The sequence below is a fragment of the Corylus avellana genome, chromosome 11 (assembly GCF_965113065.1).
Source record: "Corylus avellana chromosome 11, dhCorAvel1.hap1.2, whole genome shotgun sequence".
Taxonomy (NCBI): domain Eukaryota; kingdom Viridiplantae; phylum Streptophyta; class Magnoliopsida; order Fagales; family Betulaceae; genus Corylus; species Corylus avellana.
The window spans coordinates 16,643,636-16,659,585 of record NC_142500.1 but is presented as its reverse complement, the minus strand read 5'-3'; the positions used below and the strand labels follow the sequence as shown (position 1 = coordinate 16,659,585).

At 36.2% G+C, this 15,950-nt stretch overlaps 3 protein-coding genes and 1 non-coding gene across 4 annotated transcripts; 2 read left to right on the top strand and 2 right to left on the bottom strand.

The window, feature by feature from the left end:
• Window positions 1–867: 867 nt before the first annotated feature.
• LOC132169188 (uncharacterized) lies at window positions 868–2,551 on the top strand (the record flags this gene model as incomplete). The annotated part of the gene is made up of 2 exons (XM_088511595.1): window positions 868–1,193; window positions 1,921–2,551. Coding segments are annotated over 2 exons (957 nt in total), but the record flags the coding sequence as incomplete, so codon positions are not given.
• Window positions 2,552–3,612: 1,061 nt separating this feature from the next.
• LOC132165605 (TLD-domain containing nucleolar protein) lies at window positions 3,613–7,311 on the bottom strand. The gene is made up of 8 exons (XM_059576238.2): window positions 6,982–7,311; window positions 5,600–6,123; window positions 5,415–5,487; window positions 4,973–5,053; window positions 4,822–4,885; window positions 4,219–4,306; window positions 4,036–4,120; window positions 3,613–3,921 (listed from the first exon to the last, which is right to left on the bottom strand). Exons 1-8 carry the CDS (start codon window positions 7,093–7,095, stop codon window positions 3,838–3,840), a joined length of 1,113 nt encoding a protein of 370 aa, XP_059432221.2. The 5' UTR covers window positions 7,096–7,311; the 3' UTR covers window positions 3,613–3,837.
• A 123-nt stretch (window positions 7,312–7,434) lies between these two features.
• Window positions 7,435–7,507, top strand: TRNAR-ACG (transfer RNA arginine (anticodon ACG)). Its single transcript has one exon. It is a non-coding gene; the product is annotated as a tRNA-Arg (tRNA).
• Window positions 7,508–8,996: 1,489 nt separating this feature from the next.
• On the bottom strand, window positions 8,997–15,129 carry LOC132165794 (eukaryotic translation initiation factor 3 subunit B). Its single transcript, XM_088511723.1, has 11 exons — window positions 14,915–15,129; window positions 14,180–14,417; window positions 13,092–13,238; window positions 12,159–12,287; window positions 11,762–11,890; window positions 11,596–11,679; window positions 11,387–11,511; window positions 11,070–11,262; window positions 10,429–10,961; window positions 10,172–10,280; window positions 8,997–9,786 (listed from the first exon to the last, which is right to left on the bottom strand). Exons 1-11 carry the CDS (start codon window positions 15,034–15,036, stop codon window positions 9,451–9,453), a joined length of 2,145 nt encoding a protein of 714 aa, XP_088367849.1. The 5' UTR covers window positions 15,037–15,129; the 3' UTR covers window positions 8,997–9,450.
• Between the last annotated feature and the right edge of the window lie 821 nt (window positions 15,130–15,950).

The window sequence follows — 15,950 nt, the reverse complement described above, 5'->3', positions numbered from 1 at the left end:
CTCTATTTTTTAAATAATTTACTACTTTTTTTTTAATTAATTGTGATTTATTTTTGTAACTGAAATTCGGTATGTTATTATTAATTATGGGTTCTTTGAAGCACTTAGAGCATTTATATTCGGCTTAACAAATATTTAGTTAAAAAATATATTTTTTTATTTTAACTATCCACTTTTTCAAATCCATCCGGCTTAACATTTTAGTTATTACTTCCACTTTTTCTATTTAAAATATCATTTCTTTATCTACTTTTCCCATTCCTAAAGAAGAGGGAGCAAGATTACTTTTATTATTAAACAAGATTATTGTAGCAGCTCAACAAATTCTTGATTATTTTATTAAGCCAGATGTAGAGCATTTTTCGTTACATTGCTAGTTAAAATAGCCTAAAAACTAATTTGTTAAGGCCAATGTAAATGCTCTTACAAATCTAGCATCAAACAAAAAAGTTGATAAGCTCCACTTCGATCATAATATCATATTAAGAAAAGTTCACATAACTGCCTCAAACTACCACCCAATTGACAATGTTCTCTCTAAACTTTCAATTGTGACAATATCCCCCTCAAACTACCAAAAATTATCAAAGTTCCCCCAATGACGAAACTATCCTTAATAAAATAAAGGGAAATTATATATAAAATCCTTAGGTAAACGCGCTTTTTTAAAAAACTCCTTGGGTATTTTTTTTTGGAAATTTAGACCCTGGGTAACTCGAAATTGCAAGAAAACTCCCTACCGTCAATTTTTGTTAACTTCCGTTAGTCTACTCAAAACTCACCGTTTTATATGATTAAAATATTATTTTTTTTATTAATTTAATTTAAAAATTTCAATCTAAAAAAAAAAAAAAAAAAAAAAATTTGAGTGCTCCTGCCTTGGCTGCTGCTGCTGCAACCGGTCAGCCGATGGGTACGGAAAGTGGACAAGCCCAGCTAGTAGAAGCGGCCTCGCCCATCAGCAGCCGGCCTCCTGCCTCGGCCGCTGTGAATTTGGATGAACTGATGCCTCTACAGGGCGGGACTGCAGATGAGGATGCACTTGCCGCCGCTGCAGGGGAGGGAGGAGCTATTGGCGGCGGGAATCGGTGGCCTCGTCAAGAGACTCTAGCTCTTCTCAGAATTAGGTCCGAGATGGACGCTGTCTTCTGTGACGCTACCCTCAAAGGTCCCCTCTGGGAAGATGTTTCTAGGTAATAATTATAATTCAACCCCTTCCTTCCTTCCTTTCATTTCCAAAAGAATTCTACAATAATTAAACAAAGGAAAAAAGAAAAAAAGAAAAGAAAAAAAAAACTCCTTTTTCTTTATTAGAACGCATTGTCCTCCTCCAAAACCAAAGCTTACATACAAAGCTTTAATTTGGTGAGCAAGCAGGTATTCCACTCAAGATCTCTCTCACGCACGCACTCTCATTCCCCGCACAAAAACGCACATGGCTTCTTATCACTTTGCCCTCACGATTCACGAGCTAGCTGGGCATCCTTGTCTCTTTTCTTCTTTTTATGTAATTTTCAAAACGCCCCAGATCCGCTGCATGTCTTCCAGCCAATCCCCTTATACACAGAAACAGTGAACTTTCCTTTTATCCCCCCCCCCCCCCCCCCCCCCCCCCCCCTCCCTAGAGAGAAAGAAAAATCAATTTATATTACTATATTCAATCCCGAGAAGAATTCTTCTTGCTTTTATATAATTTTAGTCTTAAAAATCGGACCCTATTAGAAAAGAAAAGAAAAAAGAGAAACACAAGTACTTTTCTCTCTCTCTCTCTCTCTCTCTCTTGCTTTCTTTATGTAGCTAGCTAGCACTTTTTTGGTTAATTTCCTGAACTCGTCGAGATATATGATTTTTTACCACCTGAAATTGTGATAAGTGTTGAGTGAATCTATTTATACAAAGCAAAATTCGGGGTGGTGGCAGGAAGCTAGCGGAGTTGGGGTACAAACGGAGTGCCAAGAAATGCAAGGAAAAATTTGAGAACGTCCACAAGTATTACAAGCGAACAAAGGAAGGCCGAGCTGGTCGTCAAGATGGGAAAAGCTACAAATTCTTCAGCGAGCTTGAGGCTCTCCATAGCTCAGCTGCCAGTAGCAGTGCCACCGGCAATAACGCTTCAGCGTCCTTCCTAGTGCCGCCCGCGACAACTACTATCATCAACCCAGTGATTTCTCCTGTTTCCACTGGGATCGGCATCGGCAGCTTTATCATGCCAATCTCCTCTATCAGAATTCCCCAAGCCCCTCCAGGTGTCGGAATGTTTCCTCCTGATCCGAGTGCGGCAGTTATTGCACCAGCTGCCGTGTCTGGATCCGTCACAACTCCTGCAGCAGCAGCGCCCCCGCCAACAGGTATCAGCTTCTCATCGAATAGCTCCTCGTCTTCTCCGGGCTCCGATGATGAGGAGGAGAGCCTAGAAGGGGAGCCATCTAACGTAGGTAGCAGCCGCAAGCGTAAACGGGGGTCATCAAGAGCCGGCAGCGGTTCTGGCACCCGTAGGATGATGGAGTTCTGCCACCCCTCAAATTTTTTTTTTTTTTTTTTTTTAGATTGAATTTTTTAAATTAAATTAATAAAAAAAAAATAATATTTTAATCAGATAAAACGGTGAGTTTTGAGTAGACTAACGGAAGTTAACAAAAATTGACGGTAGGGAGTTTTCTTGTAATTTCGAGTTACCCAGGGACTAAATTTCCAAAAAAAAATACCCAGGGAGTTTTTTAAAAAAGCGCGTTTACCTAAGGATTTTATATATAATTTCCCTAAAATAAAAACAAAAAATAATAAAACTTCTAGAAAAAACCTAAAACTAATTAAAAAAAAAAATCCAAAGGGTAGAAAATTAAAAATTTTAAAAAAAATTCCTTTTTATAAGAAAAAAAATTAAAAAATTTCGTTTTTTATTTTGTTTTATAAATTTTTTAAAATAAAAATTTCCGTTTTAATATATATATATATATATTCTTTTTTTTTAATATTATTATAAAAAAATTAAAAAAAAAAAATCGTTTAAAAATTTATTTTTTAAAAAAATTGTTCTTTTGAAAAATTATTATTATTAATTTTTTTAATTTATAAGGGTATTTTTATCTTATTAATAAATATATAAGGGCATTTTGATCTTTTTGTTAGTCTTGGAGGGGACATTAACAATGTTTTGGTAGTTTAAAGGGGATATTGTCACAATTGAAAGTTTGGAAGGAACATTGTCAATTAAGTGGTAGTTTAAAGAGGTTATATAGACTTTACCCTATCATATTCTATTTTTGCTAAAACTATAAAATTTTCTTCTAAATTAGGTTTGGATGAATTTTTTTTCAATACAATCTATTAAAGTAAAAAATATAAAAAAGCATATGAAAATCATACGCTCCATTAAAAGAGTATTCTTTGTGTGGTATATAACATTACTCCCATTAAAAAATACATGTAAAAATCACATCATTTTTGACACATCACTAATATTAGATTAATAGATTGGTAAAATATAAATTTCTTCAATCCAGTTTGGAAGAAAACTTAACCCCACTCATATTATCTTTTTTTTTTTTTTTAATAAAAAAGTAAAAGTATTATAAAAGAAGAAAAAACTATACAAAAGTACATGGGTATACCTAGAAAAAAGAGTCTGGGCATACCCCAGAGAAAACTGTATACCATCAAAATCTATCTTTTACCCAAAAAAACTGGCAGTTTACAACAACCTATGTACAGGGGTGGAGCCTATTTTCAAGACATATACAAAGACCTTCCACTCTCAGTTGTTTCACTTGGAACGCAATCAGCAGCATCTTCAGGATTAACAAGGTGGCCAATTATTACAATGAGCATGAGGAGCATTTACCATCGGCAAATCCCAGGGGCCTCTGTTCGGCTTAAAGAAAGTATTTCCTCATACTTTGAAGCATATACAAAGCCCCACAACTGCATTAGAAGAACAAGTTATGGATTTTGCTCTTTCATTATAAACGCCATATTGTGTCAAAAATAATAGATGAACCACAACCAAAGAGTGAGAAATGGTAGGTTTCTGCACACCTCAACTTCCTTCACTTCGAAGTCTTTGGAGTGTGCAAGGCAAGGGTTCCCATATGTTTCCGAAACAGAACTTGATCCATTCAATCTTCAAGAGAAAATTAAATCTGTTACCAAATTGATACAGCAAGATTTTCCTTTGTTCTGAATGCAAAGTTAAAAGGAAAAATGGCAAAGAATTCTCACAGATCACCATCCAAATACAGTGCAAAGTGACCACCTCCACCAATTGCCAGAGAGTTGGTGGAGCACAGAGTGAAATAGCGATTTACACCTGCTCAAATATAACAAAGTCATTCGACAGAAACTAGTCTTGCATACCAAACCAAACCAGAAGGTTGAACCAAAACCCAGAACCCTTTTGAAGGGGATCAATGCAATTGCATATAGCAAACCATAATACTAAATGAAATTCTGTGTCTTTATAAATCCGCTAGAAACCAACCTAGGTTTGGGCAGAAAACTAGCATATATATGTTCTTGCAGCCAAGCACTCATAGAATATTTAATATACACATCTTAAAAGTGTGCTTGCAATCATTTCACTTGTCATTCTGAGACTAAATTGGCAGAAAGTATAAATTTTATAAAACAACATATTCTTCATCTTTATGATAACACGCTAACTAAAATTATAAAGTAAGCAAGAAACCCTCAATTTTAGCAGTTCACTTTCTATTTTTGGGAAATAGATTTTAATATAAGAAAAAACCAAGCTCGCTATATTCAAATGTTTTTTATGAATCATAGAATTGTTGCCTAGGAGAGCCAATATGCAAAAGTAAGTACCTGTGGGGCGGAATATAACAGGTTGATCGGATTTATTCGTGAAAACAAACGTATTATTTGTTCCCTGTTCAGTGTCTAGTGTCAACAAGATACATAAATGAAATATTTGCTAAATGAACTTAAAAAAAAAAAAATTGTGTTTCAGCAACACCTGATATTTTTTCTTGCTGGTTGGCCTAAGGGGTGCCTCAACTAAGCCACCAAATACTGCACCTTTACGGTCTCCAACAACCTGAAAGAATATGAAGATCATGTGATAAGTGCAGAAGCTTTATCCTGAATTTCAACGTGTAGAGACACCAAACAAATTTGAGAAAACACACATTATAGATTTAGCTTAATAAATAGAAATAGAAGGGCCATCTTTCTAAACTGAACAACATAGTAAGCTTGCAAAATGATATTTACATCTATCCCAGAGAAGTTGAAACTCTCACAAGAAAACACGATCCAATTTTGTCTACAACATCCACTCCAATAAAAGCACCTTTCCTCAATGCTTTGAACTTCTAAATAAAATTTCAATGATCTTTTACTTGCAGAGCTGCAGATATAAAATATCTAACTTTCAAGTTAATCTCCAGATATTTTACCAGCAAGCTGAGTCCAGGCCAAAGCGTGCTCCTTCTATACAGGGTCGAAAGTGATATGCCATGCCGCCATGTACTGCAGAGTACAACAGATATATCATACAATAAGTACCGTAATTGTTTAGTGTGAGCAAGACTGCACAACTTTAGGAAGATCCAATTTCAATTATGCAAATGAAATTTCACACCTATAGATCAATAACCATTTCCTCCCCTGAACAAGTGCTGGAAGTGAAGCATAAAGAAAAGTCCTAGTTTTCTCTGAAAGAAGCAATGAAGGTTCGGAAATGTCTGCAACTTTGACCAAGTCTTCAGACTCTTTCTCATTTTGAATATCCCTCATCTCAACCTCAGCAGTTAAAGCATCACTCCCATCAACTTTAATTTCTGAGTCACCCTTGCGATCTTGGTTTCGATAGCCACCGACTCTTGCAGCTTTGGAAATAACTCTACCAAGCGATTGTTTCCCCCTAGAAAATAAGCTTTTCTTCCCACCACTTTCCTTCATTGCAGTGTCAGATTGCAGGTCGCCTGATTCAATTTCACCATTATTCTGCTCATCTGACTTTGAATTATCTCCGGAGTCAGAGGATGACAATAGAGAGTAGAGAAATGCTGTAAAAGAAGAAGTATCAGGCCCATCAACAACTTCCCCAGTACCCTCTTCACCAATTGATTCTAGTTGACCTTTTTTTGACTCACTCTCATCTTCCTGTCAAAACAAAAACTACGAGAGTTGTAATCTGGAACACTTAATGAAGAGTCTAAAGTTAACATTATATAAATCAACATTCAAACAAAAACTTAATCCTTATCTGGATAAAGGGTTTTGTAACATTGCATCCTTTGTGAATAATCTAATACTTCACAATTCAATCCCTTGAATGTCTCTTAGACAATCGTGGGTCAGCTAGGTAGGAACTTGAGGGTTACTATCGATTAAGAGACATAAAATACAGACTATAAAAGGATAAATCAACCGCTTTGAGGGATCGGACATCTGATTGATCACTTTGGGGGGATCAACCTCCAACTGTTGCACAAAGCAATCGATGTTTTCATTGATTGATTTGCCATACGACATCTGCATCCTTTTATAGAGAGGATTGCAGCTCATTTTCAGAAGAATCACCTTCTAATGAGAAGAGTGCAATCATGCAATTATTATGATTATGAAAAATATTATGGAGATATTTTGGGATCCTATCACAAGTTTCATGCTTGCTGAGTCCAGGTTAGCCAATCAGGGTCAAAGGAGGCTACTGGGGCTTGGTCTTGCCAAAGAGTTTGCCAATTTATAGGGAAAAGAGCTGCAACCTAGCTCAATTCCTATATAAAGAAGAGAATACTTGGATTTTTTTTTTTAGTTTACAAAGAAAAATCTTCCATTTTCTGTTTATCACAAATAAAAATACTTATAAACCCCCTCCTTTCAATGAATACACATAAAACCTCTTCAGTGCTCTATAAAAATAAAAAACTAAAACTAAAACGGCAAGAAAAGAAAAAAAGAAAAAAAAGAAAAAAGCGAAGCATTTTCAAGACAGAGCAGAGAGAGAGAGAGACTTACAGGTGGATGAGGATGAGGTTTTGGGGGTTTATCAGAGATGGGGTTGAGGATGACAGTGGTGAGATCAGACACAAAGTGGGCTGCTTTTCCCCGCAGCGACTGTTGCCTACCCATTTCTCTAATCCTAAAAGAGGATTGGAATTTCCAGTCACAACCTTTCAGCACATAGATATGATGAGGGATTCTTTATTCCCACTTTCTCTTTCTTTTGTGCTTCAATTTTTGCCACAAGCTCTATGATTCCATTATTTATCTTCTTTCTCTACAAAGACTTTTCCTACCTGGGTTAGGAGGATCTGGCCGGAGAAGGGAGCGTATGCACAAAGTTAATCCTTGGGTCTTGGGGGGAGGTACTTTTCAAAGTAATAGTTGCCACCCAACATCAACTTCGGCAAGATTCCAAGCTGGTGGTTATATCAATTTATTTTTGTTTAGCTAGGATGAGAACAAAAGGACTCCATGGCCCAATGGATAAGGCGCTGGTCTACGAAACCAGAGATTCTGGGTTCGATCCCCAGTGGAGTCGTCTTTTTTAATTCGTTTTCGCTGAGGTCAGTAGTATGACGACGTCGTTTCTTTGGGGTAAGTGACGTTGGCCTTAAAAAGATCATCCAAGCCTCTTCTCTATTGTGGTTGCCTTTATGTGGCCTTTTGGCTGTCTGGCATAAGGGTGAGTCCTAGACTCCTAGGTGGTGGACTGAACCTCAGTCCAACACCCCTACAGTATTATGGTGGATTGTTGCCACCTTGAAAAATTTTACTGGAGGTAGTCAAACTACCCTAATAACTAAAATGTCCCATTTTTTTTTTTTAATTGCTGCCATGATCTGAACCCAACTACCCCTCAAATGGACTATCCAGATAAAATATATTGCACTCTGACTCAGTGCAATACTAAAAATGCACTGGATTTCTATCCAAAATCAAAAAACTTTGCCAGGTATTCGTTTTTGTTTTTTTGAGGTAAAATTCAAAGGAGTGGGCTGGACCGGACCCAAAAACTCAAAAAAAATATTTCAAAATCAACTCCAATATTCTTACTTTTTACATCACACCAATCACTTTTTATTATTATTCAAATAAAAAAATCACAACAAAACAAAAAATTTTTTTTTTTTCACTTTTTTATACAAGACATTCTTACTTTTTTTTCTCACATCAATCAAATCTGCTATAGTTCCGGTCTACTTACTTTTTCAAGCCCTTTGCCAAACACACACTAAGCTTTTCATTAGAATGATGATAACGCATTACAAATTCATCAATGACAAAATCATATGAATAAATACAAAATAATTTTCTATCCATATTTGCTCCAATGATTATTGGATTGTTAGTTTTGTTAGGCGATACCGCGATGTACTACCATATTTGCTTTCCTCTGCACATACCATAATTGGAAACTTTAGAGTGACTATCTTCGCATCATCAATCAATTGTCCATTCTGATTCTAAGATTATCCTTTCTTTTACAACATTTTAATTATCTTCAATGCATCACCCTCCAACATGATATTTTGAGTACCCAAAGTTTAGACTGCTATCATATATATATATATATATATATATATATAAAACGACGCCGTTTGGAAAATGGAGAGGTTTCTCCCTTTCATTTCGCACATTCCCTTTCAATTCCCCTTTTGCCTTGCTCAAACATGAAGATCAAAGGGAGAACCCCTCTTCCCCTTCTTCCCACTCAAGTTTGGTGAAGAAGTGATTATTTCAGTTTCGGTTGTTCCCTTCCCTTTCAAAAGTTCCCTTCCTCGCCCTTGCTTTGAGCCTTACAACCGCAAAAAAGTTGCCCTCGCTCTCTCCTAGTTTTATATTTTTGCTCTATTGCTCCACTTGTATAGGGCAGCGTACAACCTGGCCATGCCAAACGGAAATCATTAATTCGAATCATTTTTCTCATTTTCTTCTCTCGTGCGGACATATCAAAATAATAATAATAATAATAATAATTCATCCGTGCGTTCTTAATAATAATTTTTTTTCATGCATTTCTATTAAAAAATAGATGTAAAAATCCCATGCATTTTAGACACATAAGTTTAATAGACAGGACTAAAAAAAATTCCTTGAAAAAATACTTGTTCCAGCAAGCCGTGCATACAGCACTCGTTAAGGTGTCAAAAACAAGGAAGCAAAAGAACCTTCATATCCAAGATCCCTCATAGCCTCACCCAAAAGACTGATTACAGACTGAACCCCAGAAACCTCACCCATTACATAGTGAAACATCATTGATTTCGGTGGGCAGTGATGGGTTCTCAGAGAAGTGAACTGCAGTCTTTCTTGACCAATACTCCAACTTTTTGTTTTAAGCATGGGCGAGAATTTTTCGTCTGCAAAATATACATAGCTCCACAACCAGCGTTCTCAGCCGTTTTTGTATCCAAAGCTAGCGCTCTCTTGCTGAGGTCTGTTGTGCTTTAAACAGAGCGATCTAAAAGCCCCAAAAGATTATCACTCCTCAAAAGAAAGAACCTCCTCTGTAACATCTAATATCTCCTCAACTTCGACTTCTTTAGCCTCATATTCCTCCTCTTCATCACTCGCTTCTCCATCCCTGAGTTTCTGCCTCTCCAGCTTTTCCTCTTCGTGCAACCGCTTCCACTCATTCAACCACTTCTCCCATTCATCCTTCAACATCCTCCGCTTCTCGCGGTCCTGCTCACTCAATAGCAATGAGACATCCTGGTCCTCCGCCTCATACTTTTTACTGTACTTCTTTAAGTTCTTTGCAATTTCTTCCTCTTTCTCGGGACTCAAGAATGATGGCGGCCTTGGGCGCCACAGAAACTGTCGCACACAATAAGAAAGCGAGAAATCAGCAGATAATCTGATATGTAATAGCAAGAGCAGAGATTAATACGACTCATCCATTTCACATACAATTGAGTGTTCATACAAATATGAAGTCTCCTTCCAAATTTTGCTTTTGTATGAAAGTTTATTAGGATTGCATGTATGGGCATGAAACATACATCCATTTTCTTACAACAGCGCATTAAATTTGTACTTTTTACTTTGTTACCTCTTCACCCATATTAATCTACGAATCACTTGAAATTTAAAAAGAGTCCCCATGAAATTTTTTTACTTTGTTATCTCTCATGCAAAACAATAATAATCTACTGAATCACTTAAAATTATGCAAAAATAGGTGACGTGTTGCCCCATTTACCTGAAAGAAATGATCCTTCAGAATCCTATAAAGTAGCTTGCCATTGAAGGACCATATGTTGAAACCATTTTCCATCTCATGAACTGAAGTCACTGCAGTTGCAACATACCTATATATCCAAAAAGGTCACGTATCACAACCACGATAAAAAGACGAGAAACAAACATAGCAGTTGTGCACTTTGGTTCGATTTAAACAAGGCCCAGCACTTAAATCACCCCTTATTTTGACACTGAAAAAAAAAATCTCAAAATTACCTTCCAGTGGGATCCCATTCAATATCCGTCGCCATAAAATGCTCAGCTATTGCCATGGTTTCAAGCTCATCAACATTGTAAAATTCCAACTGTCCGTTGAAACCCTTTAATCCCGCAAGTATTATGTAGCGGCCAGCTGGTGACCAGAAAAGAGCATTTGCCTGCTTTCCTTTTAGAGTAGTGAGCTTTTTAACCTTGTCCATATTGTTGGCAGAACGCATGGAGTAAAAACTTATATCAGGTCTTGGGTTATCACCATGGATAACTGCAAACCTGTGACCTTTTGGCTCCCAAGCAAAGGCAATGATCTTGTCATTCTTATTCTCAAGCTCAAAAACCTCAATAGGAATATCCCTTTCTCTTATGCGGAAAAGCTCAAAGCCTGTGTAAGTGCTTCTTTTCGTTTTTGTATATCGATCAACCTTAACGGCTAGATAATCCCCATTGCTTTGCCAGTACATTGTGCAATCACTAACACTGAAAAGATTCTTCTGCCTTAACTCATCTCTACTTGGTATTTGCATGAGACTCACCTGAGAAACAGTTTGATTGCAGAACATCAATTTACCTTAATTAATAAATAAATAAATAAAGAACACAACTTGTAAATCAAAAAGCATCTTCATAATCAATAACCTCACCCTAGCAGGATGGTCCCCCAGTTCGGGAACAACGATTGAAAGAATTGGATCGGTTGGTGACCAACTGAAATCCACAACATTTTCAATCTTCAAGGATTTCTTGTCAATTAGTGAAAAGGTCTCTGTTTCATAGACAGAAATAATGTTTTTCCCAATTCTGGCAAAATATTTGTCCTCTTTTCTGCCGGCCCATCTGATAAAAAAAACTCTCTTAATCTCCCATTACACTAATGGGTGATACTGAAATAGTCATGCAGTCAAAAAAAGGGGAAAGACTTATTAGCAGGTTTATGTAGATTGAAAAACAGAAAAATAACCTGAATACAGGCCACGACACCCCTGTAACACCGCCAGTTCCTCCAATAGCAAATTCATCAGCGCTTCCCTTGAAATCTCTCATTACCTTTCCAGTTCTCACATCAAAAATATTTATCAAGACCCTCTGAAACATAAATTTACATTATCAATTGTCCCAGGCCCAATGAATTTACAGTGACTTAATGGACGGCAGCGCAGAAAAACTCACATTCGCATCACGGGGATTACTCGGTTCATGGCTGCTGTAGGTTACTAAATATCTCTCACCAGGAGAAAAATCAATCAATTTTACCTGAAGTTAATATCAAAAAGGCTAAATGACGGGGGAAAAGAGAACACAAAGTGAAATAAAAAGCTAGAAACCAAATTTAAACCTGAGGATGCGCATAACGCATAAGGCGATTAAATGTACTGGCACCTCCCCAAACAGCAGCACCTTGCCTGTGAACTGTCGCCAAGTAAGTTCCCAGTGGAGACCACTGCACAAAACTTTCAGTCCAAAACTGCAAAGGGAAACAGGTAGGACCATTCATCAAAGTGGTAATTACTGAATAACAAAGATAACTACTTTTTCTGGCAAGACTAGAAGTAGCAGTGAGCAGAAGTTCATTAACATTGCAGTAGAAACAAGCCACACTAAGCTTTAGTATCAAACTCTCTCTCTCACCTACACTACGCACACACATTCAGAGAGAGAGATCCTCCCAACAAATACATAATCAATGGACTTAAGTGATAGTAACAGGACAATTAAATATAACTCCTACTCACAGCACGCTTATAAACAGGCTCAGGCTTTAGATGCCTTGCATCATTCCATAAAACCTCAGTATCCGAACCAGCACGAATGACAAACTGATCACGGGCTTTCTCATCAGTCAGCCATTGTTGAAGATTTTCCTGCAATGACATGACAGTGTAAAGTATAGTTTACATTTAAAAAACACAATAAATAGCACGTATAGAGATAGAATCTGTTTGTGGGAAATTAGAGGCAATAAAAAGCGATCTACTTGGTCAACATTGGAGAAACCTAAAAACCCACATAAATCATACAAGGTGCTTACTTCGCAGCGAGATAATAGATCTTAAAATTGGCAAAGCGGCACCTTTTTTTTATGAATTGCAGAGAAGGTACTTTAATGCATTTACAATCTTAGTTATATTAGTCTCAGAATATGAGCTACAAACAAAATGCTACATCTTTAAAAGAAAAGGGTTTTTTAAGACCATTTGCCAATGTGTAATACACTTTTTCTTTCGCTATGGAAGAAAAAAATTACATGACACTAAAAAGTTTACATTATTTACAAATATTTTCTTGCACTGCATCAAATATACTAGTGATTTGATGGCATTTTGAATCCACAACTAGTTTTGGCATGATGCAAGGTAAGGACCAAGAAAGATGGGATCAAATTTAAGGGTAATATGGAAAGTTAAATAGATAAATGTTTTTGTTTTTCAAAAATCTCATCTATTGTACAACAGCCCATAAAAGAGAGGGGAAGAGAGAAAAAAGCAAGATTTGTAATTGAAAATTTTCATCAGAGAAATTTAAAAGATACCAAATGATAAAGAGCAAGAGGGAGCATTGTATCACCTCATAAATGTTCAATGCTAGTATGCAACTCATAATGCGATTTGCCGTGGATTTTAAGATTGATGACAGAATACATGCAACAAACTCATGGAAGAAATTACCCCTGGAGTATATGGCTTAGATTCAGGAGGAGCCCACTCATCTGGAACTTTCATGAACATATCAAACTCATCAAACATGTTCACGGCAAAAATATGAGACCTGTCCAGCTTGTATCCATTTGTCTTCTCCCTAGCGAGTTCGGCTTCCTACAATAGGGACATAAAGGAACCAAATCTAACGAAAATGCATTTTTCTTTTTGATGAATAAATTTATTGAAGAAGAAAGGCTCGTGTACACGAAAAGTATACAAGAGAAGCAACTATCCAAATGGGGTTGAAAATATCAAAAGTTAACAAGATCTATGAGACTAGAGGAAGAGAAATTAGGAACAAAAGCTATAGCCCAATCTAAAAGGAGCTAATGAAAATGCATTAAACCACACCACAGAACAACATTAATACCCACAGCTAGTGTTTGGAAATGTTTGCCCAACGAGTTACAGAAACTAGCAGCAACAAGCAGATGAACTGAAACTTTTAACAATAACCCAATTGCGTATATTTATTATCCAAAGATTATCACTACGTGGCTCATTTTTCAATCAAGCCTTGTCCATCCACTTGAGATTGGATAAGCAAATTTTAGAACTCAGAAAGCATATGCCACAGCATTCAACAAACAAATCTTAAAACCAAATAAGCAAATTCCTAATAGCTTTCAAAAAAGGAAAAAAAAAAAAAAATCAGATCTTCTAAAACCCAATAACTTTTATATATTTATTTCAATAAGTTTAATTCAGACTCCTAAGGAACTCTTGACAGGTAAAAGTTTAACCCAATCTTAACCAAAAGGACTGATCATGCTTGTGAAGCCCACGTTCAAAATCCAACCCCAGGTTCAATGTGCTCAACCCAAGCTCAGCTCCGGTTGGACCAGTTGGTTGATCAAGATAGATTGTAAGTAAAACGATGTTTCTTCAGTATCTCTGTACTCCTAAAGCCATTTATCACTCCTTCAATAGGAGGCAACTAAATATTCCACTGTCTTAAATATGAAAGTAAAAATATATGAAGACCTCTAAGCGAATGAAGAGTAAGTTTTTGCTAAATCGTACCAATGACTGGAGAGAAGGAGAGAGAGAATTACCAGAGGAGTATTAAACTCAATAAAACAATAACCCACTGTTTTCTGGGTCTGAGGATCAATAGGCATCCACAGCCCGTCGTCCTTAATCAGACCAATCTGACTGTAGATTTTACGAATAACACCTTCAAGCTTCTCAAACTTCTCCCGAGGCACAACAGGCAAATTGTCAACAATGATAATATTGCCAAATCCAGTGTCTAACTCAACATCATCTCCTTGATGTAGATCTTCATCGTCACTACAAAATCACAAAAGAAGAATCAGAACCAGAACACAATACAGAGTGAAAAATCCAAACTAAAACTAAACCCCGTGTAAAATCCAAACTAATGGCTAAAAATAAATTGTGGAAAATGTTAACTGAAAATCTGAGCTTTTTACATATTTAGTCATTCTACTTAGCAAATCAAATAAATCCATATGGTAGAACACTTTTTTCCTTAGTATTTTCTTGGACTAACAATTGTAATCAGCTCAATCCTATTTTTCTCCATTCTCAAATAACAAAGTCCATAACTTTGATACAGCCCAAATATGCTTTGTTGAAAAATTAAAATACGACGCTGCAACGATAGATTGATACCATACATGAATGCATGCATATAAACGTAAAGTTAACTTTTTTCTCTAAAACATGTCAATTTTCAATATTCAGTCATAAATTCTTTCCACGTTTTCTCGAGAACCAATCAGAAGGCTAAAGCAAATTATTTTTCTGGGTTTTGAATTCTTTACCTTACTATGCCAAAATCTTGGCCCGGGGGGAGGCGAATGGCGTCAAGGTCTACACTGGCGAGATCGATGCCCAGCCGCTCCGCCGTTTCCTGTATTTCCTTCATCACCATCACGTCCGCCATAGTTCTTTCCTCAGATTTCAGGCTCTCCACAGAGAGAGAGAGACACACACACAAAGAAAGAGGAGTTTCTAGAGCTCTCTTGCGCGACAGAGAGAGATATGCAAATAATAGTTTTTGTTTTTTTGTACGACAAATAATAGTTTTTCAATGGATAATTGAGAATTACACGATTTTTTGCATTTGAAGAGCTAAACTAAGCTTTCTCTACAGTAATAGCAACTTCTTGTTACTCGGTGTATCACAGTGAAGGTGGAGTTAAGGATAGTTATTAGGAACATTTTCGTCTAGTGAATAAGTCGAGTAATAGACAAAGAATAGTTTTCGACTTTTTTTCAATTAATCGGTTAATAGATAATTAGTTAAATCGGTTAATTATCGGTTCTAAGTTTTTATACCTTCCTTCTAAGTCAGTAAAAGATATGTTTTATAAATGATAAGAAAAAACAAATCTATGGAAACATGGACCAAAAAGACAATCACAAATCAACATAATAAAAAATAAGAAAACCGCCAGATAAATTCAAATTTCACTTGAAATTTTGGTTAAGTTGGTTAACCGACAAACAAATTTTTCTACCGCCTACCAAATCGAACTGAATGTTAAAACAATATTTTTATGAGAAATGCTTAGCTTCATTAAAAAATTCATCTTTTGACAATTTTAATCCTAAGAGTCATGATCCATTTTTCAGATATCTATTAATTTATTGTTTAAAATTTATTAATTTTAAAATAAACTATGCTATTAAGAATTAAAATAATAAAAAAAAATTAATTTTTTAATGAAACCAAATATTTTCCTATTTTATTCCACTATTGACTGTCGAAAGTTTGTTGCATGTTGGTGGATGTTGGTAGGCAGTAATAGTTAATCTGTCACCCTTAAGTGAAGTGACATTGTGGTGTCGGGAAAA

Bases quoted from the DNA above. Each gene is read 5' to 3' on its own strand.
- LOC132165605 (XM_059576238.2), bottom strand. From the start codon at position 7,095: ATGGGTAGGCAACAGTCGCTGCGGGGAAAAGCAGCCCACTTTGTGTCT. The intron at 4,886-4,972 runs GTGTTGCTGAAA...GACACTGAACAG, and splicing joins CCAGCAAGAAAAAATATCAG to GGAACAAATAATACGTTTGT. The intron at 4,307-4,821 runs GTACTTACTTTT...ATATTTGAGCAG, and splicing joins TGTTATATTCCGCCCCACAG to GTGTAAATCGCTATTTCACT.
- LOC132165794 (XM_088511723.1), bottom strand. From the start codon at position 15,036: ATGGCGGACGTGATGGTGATGAAGGAAATACAGGAAACGGCGGAGCGG. The intron at 11,512-11,595 runs GTGAGTTTTTCT...TTTATGTTTCAG, and splicing joins GTAATCCCCGTGATGCGAAT to AGGGTCTTGATAAATATTTT. The intron at 9,787-10,171 runs GTAAATGGGGCA...TGTGTGCGACAG, and splicing joins TGAAGGATCATTTCTTTCAG to TTTCTGTGGCGCCCAAGGCC.